This window comes from Bos javanicus, chromosome 9, assembly GCF_032452875.1.
Source record: "Bos javanicus breed banteng chromosome 9, ARS-OSU_banteng_1.0, whole genome shotgun sequence".
Classification (NCBI taxonomy): Eukaryota; Metazoa; Chordata; class Mammalia; order Artiodactyla; family Bovidae; genus Bos; species Bos javanicus.
Window position 1 is genome coordinate 104,099,398 of NC_083876.1, and position 15,803 is coordinate 104,115,200.

A 15,803-nucleotide genomic window follows, 5' to 3' on the forward strand; every position below is an offset into this window, starting at 1 on the left:
AAGATCTTTATGACTCAGATAACCACAATCGTGTGATCACTCACCTAGAGCCAGACATCTTGGAAGGTGAAGTCAACTGGGTCTTAGGAAGCGTCACTACGGACAAAGCTAGTGGAGGTGATGGAATTCCAGTTGAGCTATTTCAAGTCCTAAAAGATGCTGCTGTGAAAGTGATGCACTCAATATGCCAGCAAATTAGGAAAACTCGGCAGTGGCCACAGGACTGGAAAAGGTCAGTTTTCATTCCAATCGCAAAGAAAAGCAATGCCAAAGAGTGTTCAAACTACTGCACAATTGCACTCTTCTCACATGCTAGCAAAGTAATGCTCAAAATTCTCCAAGCCAGGCTTCAACAGTACGTGAACTGAGAACTTCCAGATGTTCAAGCTAGATTTAGAAAAGGGAAAGGAACCAGAGATCAAATTCCCAACATCCATTGGATCATTGAAAAAGCAAGAAAGTTCCAGAAAAACATCTATTTCTACTTTATTGACTAGGCCAAAGCCTTTGACTGTGTGGATCACAACAAACTGTGGAAAATTCTTAAAGAGATAGGAATAGCAGACCAACTTACCTGCCTCCTGAGAAATCTGTATGCAGGCCAAGAAGCAACAGTTAGAACTGGACATGGAACAATGAACTGGTTCCAAATAGGGAAAGGAGTATGTCAGGACTGTATGTTGTCACCCTGCTTATTTAACTTATGTGGAGAGTACATCACATGAAATGCCGGGCTGGATGAAGCACAAGCTGGAATCAAGATTGCTGGGAGAAATATCAATAGCCTCAGATATACAGATAACACCACCCTTATGGCAGAAAGTGCAGAGGGACTGAAGAGCCTCTTGATGAAAGTGAAAGAGGAGAGTGAAAAAGCTGGCTTAAAACTCAACATTCAAAAAAACGTTAGATAATGGCATCTGGTCCCATCACTTCACGGCAAATAGATGGGGAAACAATGGAAACAGTGACAGACTTTATTTTCGTGGGCTCCAAAATCACTGCAGATGGTGACTGCAGCCATGAAATAAAAAGACGTTTGCTCCTTGGAAGAAAAGCTATGATTAACCTAGGCAGTGTATTAAAAAGCAGAGACATTACTTTGCCAACAAAGGTCTGTCTAGTCAAAGCTATGGTTTTTCCAGTAGTCATGTATGGAGAAGGCAGTGGCAACCCACTCCAGTACTCTTGCCTGGAAAATCTCATGGACGGAGGAGCCTGGTAGGCTGCAGTCCATGGGGTCGCTAAGAGTCCGACACGACTGAGAGACTTCACTTTCACTTTTCACTTTCATGCACTGGAGAAGGAAATGGCAACCCACTCCAGTGTTCTTGCTGGGAGAATCCCAGGGACGGGGAGCCTCGTGGGCTGCCGTCTATGGGGTCGCACAAAGTCAGACACGACTGAAGTGACTTAGCAGCAGCAGCAGCAGCAGCATGTATGGATGTGAGAACTGGACTATAAAGAAAGCTGAGCGCCGAAGAATTGATGCTTTTGAACTGTGGTGTTGGAGAAGACTCTTGAGAGTCCCTTGGAGTGCAAGGAGATCAAAGCAGTCCATCCTAAAGGAAATCAGTCCTGAATAGTCATTGGAAGGACTGATGCTCTAGCTCCAATCCTTTGGCCACCTGATGGGAAGAACTGACTCATTGGAAAAGACCCTGATGCTGGGAAAGACTGAAGGCAGGAGTACTGGAAGATAGAGGATTAGATGGTTGAATGGCATCACCGACTTGATGGACATGAGTTTGAGCAAGCTCTGGGAGTTGGTGATGGACAGGAGAGCCTGGCGTGCTGCAGTCCATGGAGTCACAAAGAGTCTAACACGACTGAACTGAACCATAGGAGAGGTCCTCTGGGGTCCAACTTTACCTATAGTTCTTGTGACAAATGTGAAAAGACTTCATAAGATGGCAGCAGGTATCTGTTTTTTTTTTTTTTTAATCATTCCACATGTTTGAGAATAGCTAACACCGCTTACCGCGCGCCAGGCACTGTTCATGCATTTCCTTAATTCTTCTCACATTGTTCTTAGAGGACAAGCGGTATTCCCATTCCATCCTATACATGAAGAAACTGAGGTGGAGCGGTCTGGTAACTTGCTCAATATCACACCGCTAGTTGGTTTAAACAGTCAATATTTAAAAATCAATATCTTGTCTACATCCAGCACCGACCAATCAACATATTTTGGTAGGGTGGCTTCTCCCGGAAGCCAGAAGCGCTTCGCCCCGCCTCTTGTTTCTCTAAAGTCGAGTATCCAAGGGAGTCAGAGGAAGTCACACGGCGCTCACACTTACCACGGCCGGCGCCCCTCGCGGGCAGCTAGCTAAAGCCGAGGTGGAACTGGCGGAAGTGACGTTATCAACGCGCGCCCGGAGTCCTGTGGGATCGGGAAGGGTCGCCGTGGCGGGCGCCTGGGCCGCTGGGTGCTGAACTTCGTTTTCTCCGACCGGTAGTCGTCTCTGCAGTGACTCCAGGTAACCACCCTGTTAGCTTCTCTCTGAGAATTACTGCAGAGCGGTCACTGCAACGACTCCCTAGGGATGGTGGAGCGGAGGGGCGCGGAATGGATCCGGAGACCGCGGGGGCCGTTCCTCTGGCTCGCGCTGCCGCCCCTTCGGCCAGTCGCGGCCGGGGCTCCCGCCCGGCGCCCTCTGCGGTGTTTCGAGAGCAGCTTCCCTGTACGAGCGCTGGCGCCGGGAGCTGGTGGGGCCTGAGGCAGCACAGTCCCGCTCATCCGGAACTCTGCCATCCCTTAATTCTCTTTATTGAAAGGCCTGTGCCCACCTGTCTTGCTACCAACAGGGGTAGTTTTATAATAAAGTTGCGCTTGAGACTTTTTAACGTTTTGTCAGAGGCCGGAGACTTCAGGCACGTTGGGGCATAATACACAAATACAAAGGTGTCCTTGTCTAGGCCCTGGACAGTGTGGTTTTTGCATGTAATACTCTAGGTAGGCGTCTCTGAAAAGATTATTCTTGATTGAGGTACGCAGACACGAGGAGACTATGCAGAATTTATTGATTCTTTTCCCTTATCAGTGATTATCTCCCCAAAATATCAAATTTGATGCGTCAGTTACCAAAAGATGAGGAGATGCTGCAAACAACTCTTTTCTGAGGATAAGTTAGTGCAGTAATAACTGTGCGGCTTTAAGGACACGGGAGGAAAGATGGTCAGTACCATCACTTCGAATTAGAAATGAGCTCTAAACAGTGATAACATTAGGCCTCAACTACTTCCTCAGATTTTTTCTCTAGACTTAGTTTGCAGAACGGGGTCAGGAGCCACCAGTTTCTGGATCAATGAGTTCGTATAAATGAGTGGTTTCAATCCTGCCCTCATTGTCTCTTGCCTCAACCATAGCAGTGACTCTTAAACCGAACTTCCAGCCTCCAGTTTTGTCTCTTAGAGTTCATTCATACTCTTGCTACAGTAGATCTACTCATGGTGCACTTCAAAACCTTGTCACTGCTTGTATTGCTTATCTAATATACATTTGCTGTCTCATCCCCTGTAGGAACAGTCCATGCAGTCATGCTTGGTTTGTTGCTTACATGCTCTTTCACTTTTTGTCTCTTTGTGCTTAACCTTTCTTCTGCCTGAAATGCTGAGTGTAAATTCCTACTCACCTTGCTAGAACCAAGTTAGATGGTCCTTGCTTTATAAACACACTCTTCTGAACACTTGACAGTTCACACTGCCTTCTTTTCTCCAGCATGTATGCATGCATTTGGGGCCTCCCGGGTGGCTCAGTAGTAAGGAATCCACCTGCAGTTGCAGGAGACACCAATTCGATCCCTGGGTTGGGAAGATCCTCTGGAGAAGGAAGTGGCCACCCAGTCCAGTATTCTTGCCTGGAAGATCCCACGGGCAGAGAAGCTTGGTGGACTATATAGTCCATGTGGTTGCAAAAGAGTCAGACATGACCTAGCTACTAAACAAAAGCATACATTCATTCATCATCAACATATTATATGTCAGACACTGTACTAAGTGTAGAGATTACAAGGACATATATTCATGGTTTCTTCACTCAAAGGGCTTAGCATAGTGTGTGTCTGCTGCTATAGCACTGAGGTTTTGCAGTGATTATTTGCATATCCTATACAAATTGAACTCTTTGATGCCAGGGACTATATATATATATATCCTCTTAATTTTTATATTTGCAGCACTCTGTTGTTGTAATAGATTAACAGTGTCCAAAAGAGCATAATTTTCTTACATGTCTGTTTTCGGAAGCAGCTTTCTCTGTGTTTGGTCTGCTTTCCCCTGATGGGTATGTAGGATATATAGTCTTCGGAGTCCTTTGTCCTTTCAGAATCACTGCCAGGTTCTGAGTGCTTTTTTATACAAGTACGAGCTTGAGGTACATGCGCATCTTTGACATATAATTTGTAACTTTAAGATCTATATGTTCTGTGTGAGAAAACTTTAATAGATTGGTAACATTTAAACTGAAATCTAATAGTAATAGCTGACATTTATCCTGTGCTTACTGTGTTATAACTGGATGCTGTTCTTAAGGTATTAATCAGTCCTGTTTGAATCAGTTGGTTCTCACAGCAACCTTGAGCACAGGAGTCCATATGAACTAAACTGAATAAAAGGTCTTTAATTAGTCACTCAGTTCTTTAACCTAAAAGTAATTTCAAATGTGTAGCCAGTAAAGAGATGATTTAAGGAAAGCCAGGTACCGGCATCGGAGAAGGCAACGGCACCCCACTCCAGTACCCTTGCCTGGAAAATCCCATGGATGGAGGAGGATGGTAGGCTGCAGTCCATGGGGTCGCTAAGAGCTGGACATGACTGAGCGACTTCACTTTCACTTTTCACTTTCATGCATTGGAGAAGGAAATGGCAACCTACTCCAGTGTTCTTGCCTGGAGAATCCCAGGGACCGGGGAGCCTGGTGGGCTGCCGTCTCTGGGGTCGCACAGAGTCGGACATGACTGAAACGACTTAGCAGCAGCAGCAGCAGCGGCAGCAGCAGCAGGTACAGGCACATTGGTATTTATGTGCTCTGAAGAGGTAAAGTGTTACATATATAAAAATATAATGTCTTATTTTTATGTCTGTACAGCTTCAATCACAGTATGTTATTTATTTAAGGTAGTTTCTCAATAAATGATCATGCCAAAGTGTATTGGATACAATTCAAAATTTATTAAACTTAATGCCCAGGACATTATAGAGGATAGAAAACTGAATGACATATTTAAAAACTTTAGTACCGTGTATACAGTGCATAATAAATATTTCTACTCAGATATGACAGTTTGCTTAGGAATTCATTTTCCTTGGATATTTTTTCCCAAAAGTTTTGAATGCTGTAAACATTCAAAACTTAACATTTAACATTATAAGACTATAAATTGAACACATAAAAAAACAATTTTTGTCCTGTTGACTCTTTTGCACGCAGTCATGAAAAACTTGGAAGGAGTGAGAGTTCAGCTTTGTAAGGTGAAAAGGAAATGGATTCCAGAGTAGCTTGATTGGGTTTTTACATTTGTTTTTTGTATAACCGTGAAACTGATTTAAAAGGCTGCATAGCTTACCTGTGTTCTTACATTAAACTTCAAATCTTTTCAAAGCAGCACCGCTGTTTCTTGGTGTGCACGAAGATAACCCACAGAGCCGAGCAAGTCGCCAAGAATAGTGTGCTGGGGATGCTCTAGGAAAAGACTGAATGCTGAGGCAATTTCCAGTCCAGAGGTTTTTGATTTGCCAAGAAGGTGAACGTCATGGATCAGAACAACAGCCTCCCACCCTATGCCCAGGGCCTGGCCTCCCCTCAGGTAATGCAGCTGGAGGGAGGGTGCATATAGGACAGGACCTGCATTGTTAGAGACACTGTAAAAGGGAAGGAAGGGAATTAAGCCTCTGTTGTTGAAAATGGGCTTATGGTTTTTTAAGTCTTCTGTATTTCATTGATAATTTCCTTCAGATTTTTAATAGGCGTGATAATGTTTAATTTGGGAAGTTTGGAAGCTAAAATATATATTTGTCTATAAGACTTAATCTTTTGATAAACACTTATGAAAGTGGTCTGAGTGATTATAGAGTGTTTGATTTCATAAGTAACCTAATTATTTTCTAGCTTTATCTTTTCCTTTTTATGTTTAAAGTTCCAAATAACATACCTGCTTTTAAAATTTTTAAATAACTTCTGTTTAAAAATACCCATTTTAAGTGTGTGTTTTGACAAGTGTATGCACCTTTGAAAGTTCTGAAACATTTCAGTTAGCCTAAAAATCCCTCTCTGCCCCTTAACAGTTACTCCCCTAGGCCCAGGCAAAGGCTGATCCACTTTCCAGACATAGAGATAGTTTTGTCTGTGCTAGAATATCGTGCAGGTGGCATCATACCAGTCAGTGTGTGCTTTTTGTGTGTCTGTCATCTTAACCCAGCGTAATGCTTGCGTATATCAGCAAATTCCTTTTTATTGCCAAGTGGCCCTCTTGTGTGGATGTACCACAGTTTGCTTTCCAGTTGCTGACATTAGGGCCGTTTCTAGGTTGAAGCAATTATGAATAAAGGTGCCAGTACTCTTGCCTGGAAACTTCCATGGATGGAGGAGCCTGGTGGGCTGCAGTCAATGGGATCACTAAGAGTCGGACACGACTGAGCGACTTCACTTTCACTTTCATGCACTGGAGAAGGAAATGGCAACCGACTCCAGTGTTCTTGCCTGGAGAATCCCAGGGACAGGGGAGCCTGGTGGGCTGCTGTCTATGGGGTCGCACAAAGTCGGACACGACTGAAACGACTTAGCAGCAGCAGCAGCTGTATGTGTATATTCTTCATGTCTGCTATGTTTTTATTTCTCTTGGGTAGATACTTAGGAATGGGATTGCTGGGTCATTGTGTAAGTGTGTGTTTAACTTTATAAGAAAGTGCCCTGCATGTTCTCAAGTCCTACCAGCAGCATGTGAGAGTTCTCGTTGCTCCACACCCTCACCAGCACGTTTTCACTTGAGTCTAAATGTAAAAGCGTTTTCCTGTTGACTTACGATCTTGAGCATTTTGTCAACTGCTAATTAACTGTTTATGTATGTATCTTCATTTGTAAAATGTCCTTCACATCTTTTGCCCATTTTTTTATTGGTCTGTTTGTTCATCATTTATTGCATTTTGATTGGTCTTTATTCTGCATACAAGTTCTTTCTCAGATGTATGTATGGTAGATGTTTTCTCCTAATCTGTGGCTTAATTTTTAATTTTCTTAATGATATCTTTCAAAGAATGGAAATTCTCAATTTTTTCAAAGTCTTAAACCATTGTTATCCTCTAGAGCCTGAAGGGTTAAGCATCTTCCTAAATTCTCCCGTGTTGTTTATTGAATTTCACACCTAGGTCTACTTCCACATCCTAAGCTCTTACCTACTATGCTGCTGTGCTGCAGTGAAGAAAAAAGTGATGTGTGTGAGATGACGGCTTAATAGCCCCATTTGTTCTCGGATGGTGCCTGTCTTTGCACATCTCACCTGCAGTTCTACCAGCCAAGTTCTGCAGACACTTGACACCAGCCAATCTAACCGATTGTTCTCTAACTGTCCACAGGGTGCCATGACTCCTGGAATCCCTATCTTTAGTCCAATGATGCCTTACGGCACAGGGCTGACTCCACAGCCTATTCAGAACACCAACAGTCTGTCTATTCTGGAGGAGCAGCAACGGCAGCAGCAGCAGCAGCAACAGCAGCAGCAGCAGCAGCAGCAGCAGCAGGCGGCAGTGGCAGCCGTCCAGCAGTCGACGTCCCAGCAGGCAACCCAGGGGCCCTCGGGCCAGACACCACAGCTCTTCCACTCACAGACTCTTACGACTGCACCCTTGCCGGGCACCACTCCCTTGTATCCCTCCCCCATGACCCCCATGACCCCTATCACCCCTGCCACGCCAGCCTCAGAGAGCTCCGGGATCGTGCCGCAGCTGCAGTGAGTTCTCCTTGTGTGTCCTGTCCCTGCCCTGGAGGGACCCCCCTGCAACTGCGCTGCTGTTCTTTGTTCTCAGATGGATTGATTTATTTGTGTGGTATTAATGGTGATCATGCATCAAAACTTGCTTTATCTTACTTGAGAAAGGGAAGGAAAGCTGTCTTAGTGAGTCAGTGACCCCAGTAAAGGTCTCTCATAACATCTTCAGAAATTTGGTAGCTGTGCTTATATGCTTGGCCAGTGAAGTCCAGTTTGGATTGCATTATTGTTGTCGACGTTTCGCTGTAGCTGATTAACCAGATAAGCCTTATATAGTCTCCCTTCCTTGTGGTATTATAAGTCTTTGGAAAGATTAATAGCAAAGTCACAGAATCATTATTGTTCATAGTGGTCCTTGTTTTTCTTCATTGTTTATTATTATAAGGGCTGCATATAAATCTTTGAAGAGTTGTGTCCTTCCCACAAGCTGAGGATGGCTGTTCTTGCCCTAAATGGATTTTTCTACCTATGTGAAGTGGGTCCTGTATATAATAGAAAAGGGGTAGGGGGACAGGTAGGGAAAATTTCTCCTCCCTGAAAAACAGATATCCTCATATCTGTCAGTAAGAATTATATAGCTTTTGCCATTAGGAAGCTTATAACCACATGAAGGGTTATTTGTAATAAATACATCACCCAGTTTTCATGCAAGTCATTCCTAATCATTTTTAGAACTAAGTAATGTTTAATCATGGATCATGACTGTTAGACAGAGACCTAAATCTTGCCCTGGGTGTGTGTTTGATCTGAAACAATTAAAGAAAACAAAATAGTTTTAATGATTTTAGAAAGATAAGCACTTATTAGTTCATTTTTGTAAATACCATATGCTGTTGTCTTGCACAGTTACCTGGCCCCTATGCCCATTTAAGTTTGCACCTTTGGTTTAAATTGTAATTTATACCCAGTTCAGATGGGTGTTTATTTCTTGCCAGCACCTTAATATTTCTGGTATTCCACAAAGCATCCCAAAAAATTCACAGAACTGTGGAAATTAAATAACATACTTTTAAACAGCCAATGGATCAGAGATCACAGGGGCAGTTAGAAAATAGTTAAGACAAATGAAAATGAAAATACTGTATAGGGCTTCCCAAGTGGTGCTAGTAGTATAAAGAATTGCCTGCCAATGCAAGAGGCACAAGAGATGTGGTTGGATCCCTGGGTCGGGAAGATCCTCTGGAGTAAGTAATGTAACCCACTTCAGTATTCTTGGTTGGAAAATTCCATGGGCAGAGAAGCCTGATAGACTTAATGGAAGCCTGATGGAGCACAAAACATATTTGGGATGCAGCAAATGTGGTACTAAGGGTGAAATTTATAGCTGTAAATGATCACATTAAAAAATAAGGAATATTTCAAAGCAATAACATTACAACTAGAAAAAGAGCAAACTAAACCAAAGCTGTAAAAGGGAGTTTTTTGTCTTCTGCCTGCCATGCTGTGGGGCGCAGGCGCCTCAGCACAGTTATGGAGGTGCTGCTCCAGAATACCAGTTGCCCCCTGACATCAGGGGGAGCAGAGGGCAGGGTGGGGGGGGGGCCCTCAAAGAGAGGAGAAGAGAAAGAAAGTTAAAAGTGTTCATTGGACCTACATAATAAATATTGATGTTTGTTTTTTTTGATCTACTGAGAGTTAATTGGAGGAAAAAGGTTTCCTTCCTTTGTCAGAGATGATTGAATTTTTGTTTGTCCAAGATACTTAATTTGAAAGAAGTGAGAAAGTCATACCTCAGTTAGGAGCCATGCATATACAGAGCAGTGTCTTCATCTGAAGATGCAATACTAAGTTATTACTTCATAGTGTATTGTAAGTACTAAGTGAGGTTATCTATGTATGTTGGCGTGGTGTTTGGTACTTGTTTAAACACTTAATGTCAGCAATTAAAAAATTTGTTTAATTTAAAAAAATTAGGAAAGATTATGTTTTTTAGATAATTAACAGTAAATAATTGTGTTTTCTTTTCAAATTTCTTACAGAAATATTGTATCCACAGTGAATCTTGGTTGTAAACTTGACCTAAAGACCATTGCACTTCGTGCCCGAAATGCTGAATATAATCCCAAGGTCAGAACAACTGTATCAAATAATAGTGATAACAGAATTTTCTTCCAAAGGTCTTTAGATTAAAAAGAATAAGTTGTGTTTAAGTTTGTCGACACCAACAAAAGAAGAATTTAAGGCAAAATATGTAGCGTTTTTGTTAAATAACTGCCAAGTAAGAGATTGCAAGAATATAGCAGTCCAAAGGATAAAGTTTAATATACTTATTGTAAGGGGATCATGTAAAGTTACTGAACAAAATATGTAGTGTGATCCCATTTATGTTTTGAAAACTATAGAATAGAATGCCAGGCTACTTGGAATTTACTTCAAAATAATACAATTGGAGAATTGGGAAAGGGGCATATGAATGAGACAAGATTAGCCAAAAACTAGTAATTGTTAAAGTTGGATAATAAGTACAAGGAAGTTTAATATATTTTTCTACCTTTGTATAACTGCCAAGTTTTTTTTTTTTTATATAATAAAAAGATTAAGAAGAAAATACCTACAAATTTTCAGATTTTAAGATAACAACCTAATGCACAGGGCAAATCCGTATGAGTGTAGCATTATAAGAATTAACGTTTTGTCTATCATAATTTTTTTAAGTTGAATACATAATTTTACATATTTTTTTTCCTAATGAAATGATAGTAGTTATCCAACCAGTAAAACTAGTTAAAGGAATTTAGGAAATGTAAAAAACTATAGAAGGAATTTAGAAAATGCAAAATAATTAGACATTTCCTGAGACTTGTATAAACTAGAATATAATGCTAGCGTTTTTACATGGTGGTAAAGTTAGAAGGAAGACAGACTGTAGTTTTTAAATTAAAATTGTTAAAGCTATCTAACTTGTCAGAGTCATCCTCATTAGAAATATGTGAAGTTTTTGCGTGTAATCAGGTAGCAGACACTACATTTTTAGAGAGGCCATTGCATTTATATAAATGCCAATATATCAGTGCAGTTTCAAAAAGTCTACAGGATCAGGGAGGTCACTTCACTGTGTGTTGATATGCTTGTAATGTGATATAGTCCTTCTGGAGGTGGAACGGTTTGTAAGTTGATTTGCCTAAAAGATCATTAATAGAACAGAAAATGTACAGTTAAAGGTTTGCAGATGTCACTTATCTTCAGCTGTTGGGATGTGCGTGGCAGAACACACACGTCTCGGTCCAGCTGCCTCTGTCGTCACAGTTTACATGTTTGTTTCCTGTGCAAAAGCTTGTGTGCCACGTGGTGATGGAAGGGAGTCCTGTAAGGAAACGCACGACAGGGGTCGTGACTGTCTCAGTACCAGGTCCTTCTCGTTATTTGGGATGTTCTTGTTGTTGTGTAGTTCTCCTGATGGAAGTCAGCAGTCTGACCTCATTAACTGTTGTCTCTGGCTGTTGTAGCGTTTTGCTGCTGTAATCATGAGAATAAGAGAGCCCCGCACCACTGCACTAATATTCAGTTCTGGGAAGATGGTGTGCACAGGAGCCAAGAGGTGGGTTTAAAGGAGTTCATTGTCCTGGTCTGCATGTTACAGAGAGATGGCTGTGTCATGGTATCCAGATGTTAGGCTACTACTTAAATACAATCACAGTGTTATTGTTGCTTTCGTATTAAAGTAGTTGATTGTCATCACCTTAGACAGTGGTGGCTTCATTTTCTTAAAAATAGGCGTTAGTTTAGGATGTGTGTTCCAACCTGATTTCTGTATAACTCAGCATGTGTGCGTGCCAGACTTCTGTCATTCGTGACCCTGCACTTGAGAGCCTTTTGTCAACAGTGATGTTACTGCTTTTGTTACATAAGCCCTGCACTGCTAAGTCATATTTTATCCAACAAGTAAGTTCTAGGAATGGATAAAGAAAGACATGACATAAAAGAGGAATTAGTGTATGCATTCTTTGAGTATAAATCTCATCAGTATATTCCTATCAAAATGACGCTTGTTGGTTTTTATCTCAGTAGCAATTTCTGGGCTTAAATACAGCAATATTAATGATAATGGTGATGCTGATAGCCCCATGAAATCTGGGGCTATCAATACTTTGGTGAATTGAAAGGTATTCATTTGGTAGGCCTACAGTTTTCTGTCAAGGATGTGGGGAAGTTTCTCATCTAAATAATTGTGTTAGCTGACTTTGAGTATGAATAGCTCACTTTTTCTTTCCTAGTGAAGAACAGTCTAGACTAGCAGCAAGAAAATATGCCAGAGTTGTACAGAAACTGGGTTTTCCAGCTAAGTTCTTGGACTTCAAGATTCAGAACATGGTGGGGAGCTGTGATGTGAAGTTCCCTATAAGGTTAGAAGGCCTTGTGCTTACGCACCAACAGTTCAGTAGGTAAGTCTAAAGTACATGGTGGTTGCTTTTGTCAACAATTTTAATTTATAATCTATTTAAACATTGTTCATGATAAGCAGAATAATTAGTTCAGTTCAGTTCAGTCACTCAGTCGTGTCCGACTCTTTGCGACCCCATGAATCGCAGCACGCCAGGCTTCCCTGTCCATCACCAACTCCCGGAGTTCACTCAGACTCACGTCCATCGAGTCGGTGATGCCATCCAGCCATCTCATCCTCTGTCGTCCCCTTTTCCTCCTGCCCCCAATCCCTCCCAGTATCAGAGTCTTTCCCAATGAATAATTAGTATGTAAGAACAAATGATATACTGATAGGTATATTTATTGTTGAAGTGTCTTCCTGATTTCTTTGGTAATACCTACTGTTGTCACCAGCCTCCTACCTCTCTATCTTCTAACTCAGTGACACCCAGAACTCCCCTTTACTGGCATGAAATTGATTCCCTTCTGTATGTTTCATCATCTTATTGCTCAATAAATACATTTTAAATGAATAAATAAAACCCACAACCTCTTGTATCAATTTTTCCCCCAGTTGTTTGAGTCTTTTGTTCTCCTTCCTGAAGAAGACTTCAAAGGCAGGTGGTCCCTGATCACCTCTCACAGCTTTTCTGCTCACAGCAGCCCCACGGCTTATCATGCCCCTCTTGCACCAGGACCCTTGCACATCCCACTTTTATCCCTGGCACACTCTTTTGTCACTTTTTACCTAAGAAACTCCTACTGGCATTTCATGTATCCATCCCAGCATCTCCCTTCCCCAGAGAAGCCTGCCTTGAATTTTCCAGTAACTTAAACGCTGTCATACATCCTATTTTCAATCTGACAAAGTGAGATTACTAGAACAAAACTACACCAATAGTGCATTTAGTCAGATAACTGGCACCCACTCCAGTCCTCTTGCCTGGAAAATCCTGTGGACGGAGGAGCCTGGTGGGCTGCAGTCCATGGGGTCGCACAGAGTTGGACACCACTGAGCAACTTAGCAGCAGCAGCAGCATACCAATAGTGCATTTAGTCAGATAACACGGGGCAAGGTTCAGTCTCCAACCAGTCTCTCTGCTGTCACTTTGGTTAAATTGCCTGAGCAAACGTAGCAGCTAGAAGATATTTCACTTTAAGGAGATGAGATCTGAATGATCAGAGAATAAACTGTGTGACTGGCAGATCTTATAGATGGATGATTACTGGGCTCTTTTAAGTTGATATAAACTTGTCCAGAATGAAACTTGATAAAGATCAGAGACTACAGAACATATTTATAAAACTCTTGTTCTTATGTCAGGAAATCCAGATTCATTAGAAACAGAGTTAGTTGGTCTTCAAGTGCTGGTGACAGGTCAGCCTCACTGGCCGCAGAACTGGGCTTCACCCTCATTAGTCTGTGGCTGCCCCAGTGCTGTCCCTTGTTCTGGTCCTCATTTTTTCTAAAGGCATGAGCAGCTGTTAATTTAAACTGTTTTTGCTATTTTCCTTCTAGTTATGAGCCAGAGTTATTTCCTGGTTTAATCTACAGAATGATCAAACCGAGAATTGTTCTCCTTATTTTTGTTTCTGGAAAAGTTGTATTAACAGGTAAGTTGTAACAGAAAGTAGTGGTTGAAGTTTTGAAAGGGTCGAGAATGGCATTTTCTCAGTACTTAGAAGAAATATCACAGTGTTGGGACAGTTAACTAGTGACTTGCAGAGAAGCTTTGCCCCTTTTCTCTCTTCCCCAACACTGATGGGAAACATCCACCAGAGGCGGTGAGCTGAGGAAACTCAGATCACAGACTTGCTGATTGAAGCATCACCTTGGCGGGGAGGGGTGGAGGTGAGCATTACATTGCATAATAGATGGTGTTTTAAGTTGGGTACCATTGTCTAAAACCTTGGTTTTCCTCGGCATTATCATTCTGCCTCAACAAAGGAAGATTCAAAAGAGCTTGGTTAAAAGTGGCAGTTGAGAGTAAGACTCCATCTCTCTCAGCTGCTGCCCTGCTGGGCTCTGCCCTGGTGCCGAGACCAGCGCTGTCACATGGGCAGACTGTAGGCGTGGAAGGTGGGGTCATCTGTGTTGTTGCTTTGGTAATTTTTTTTTTAAAAGCCAAATTAAGAAAATACCACTTTAAAAACAAAAATATGATTTTGACAAGGGATTCCATTGTTAATGTTTTAATGCCTGCATCTGTCTTACTGGATATGGAGAGAATTGTGCTTTTGTGGTTAAGAAATGCCATTTCAGACTCTTTTCTACTCCACTTGTCTTCGTAGGTGCTAAAGTCAGAGCAGAAATTTATGAAGCCTTTGAGAACATCTACCCTATTCTGAAGGGTTTCAGGAAGACAACGTAATGGCTGCTGTGTTCTCCTGCCTCCCCCACCCCCTTTTTTTTTTTTTTAAACCAATCAGTTTTGGTACACTCAGTGGTGTTGTGGACGGCCCCACGGGGTAGAGGATGGGCGTCTGGTTGTAGGGTGCGGCACCAGGTGAAGCTCTCTTCCACGCGCACCCCCGTGGGGTGCCGGAAGGGGTGTTGTTTCTGCACAGAGAACACCAGAGCGTCACTGTAAGTGGCTCAAACTGTGCTGCTATACGGGCAGTGCTGCCTGTTATTTATATTTAGATTTTAAACACTTACTGCTGTTGACAAGTTGGTTTAAGGGACAAAACTAAGTGTTAAAGCCACCTCAACAATTGATTGGACTTTATTTTGTTTAATTTCTTCCCCATAAACCACAGTTTTTATATTTCTACCAGAAAAGTAAAACTGTTTTTTAAAAAGTGTTGTTTTCTAATTTGTAACTCCTGAGGGTTATTTTTGTGCCAGACACATTCCGCCTTTTCAGTATTGCAGGACAGAATAGAAATGTATTAATGAAAACAAATGGCTGTACATATTTTTCTTCCTTCAGAGTACTCTGTACAATAAATGCTGTTTATAAAAGTGTTAGATTGATGTTGTAAATGAAACTTTGTAAGATTCATGTGATCATACTGTTAAAAAATTGTATTTTAGATATAATGCCTGAAACCATTTTAGTGTGTTTGCTTGCTTGCTTCAATCAGCATTTCATTGTTGCCATGAAAATGGCAGAACTGTGAAAATGTACAGTTGCTCACAAAACGTGTTTATTACATCCCATATATTGAGCACCTTCTATTTCCCACAGCCCTTAATTCTCACAAAACCTGTAATCAGGTTTTGTTGCTCTTACACGAGGCAGGCAAGCTAGGTCCCACCCCAGGTTACAGAGCAGGTAAGTGGCAAACATGGCTTCTAAGCCAAAGGCCTTCATGGTTAGAACTGGGGTAGTCCAACAGACTAACAGATGGGTGTCTTGTGCTCGTGAATATCAGGTTAACATGTATAAGTTTTGGGGTTTCATCATATGTGATGTGTGTGATTTTCTTTTTAATTGTAAAAATTGTTTTTCA

At 41.7% G+C, this 15,803-nt stretch overlaps 1 protein-coding gene across 6 annotated transcripts; it reads left to right on the forward strand.

Annotated features, from left to right (window-relative positions):
* Positions 1-2,296: 2,296 nt before the first annotated feature.
* Positions 2,297-15,318, forward strand: TBP (TATA-box binding protein). 6 transcript variants are annotated; one of them, XM_061428628.1, is made up of 9 exons: positions 2,297-2,480; positions 4,858-5,037; positions 5,607-5,807; positions 7,573-7,946; positions 9,965-10,052; positions 11,432-11,523; positions 12,200-12,367; positions 13,867-13,961; positions 14,640-15,318. In XM_061428628.1, the coding sequence occupies exons 3-9, from the start codon at positions 5,754-5,756 to the stop codon at positions 14,717-14,719; spliced, it is 951 nt and encodes a 316-aa protein (XP_061284612.1). In that variant the 5' UTR covers positions 2,297-2,480; positions 4,858-5,037; positions 5,607-5,753; the 3' UTR covers positions 14,720-15,318. The 6 variants fall into 6 exon arrangements, with proteins under 6 accessions (XP_061284612.1, XP_061284609.1, XP_061284610.1 ...); XM_061428625.1 differs by having other exon boundaries at positions 4,858-5,002; positions 5,604-5,807; XM_061428626.1 differs by having other exon boundaries at positions 4,858-5,002.
* Positions 15,319-15,803: the final 485 nt, after the last annotated feature.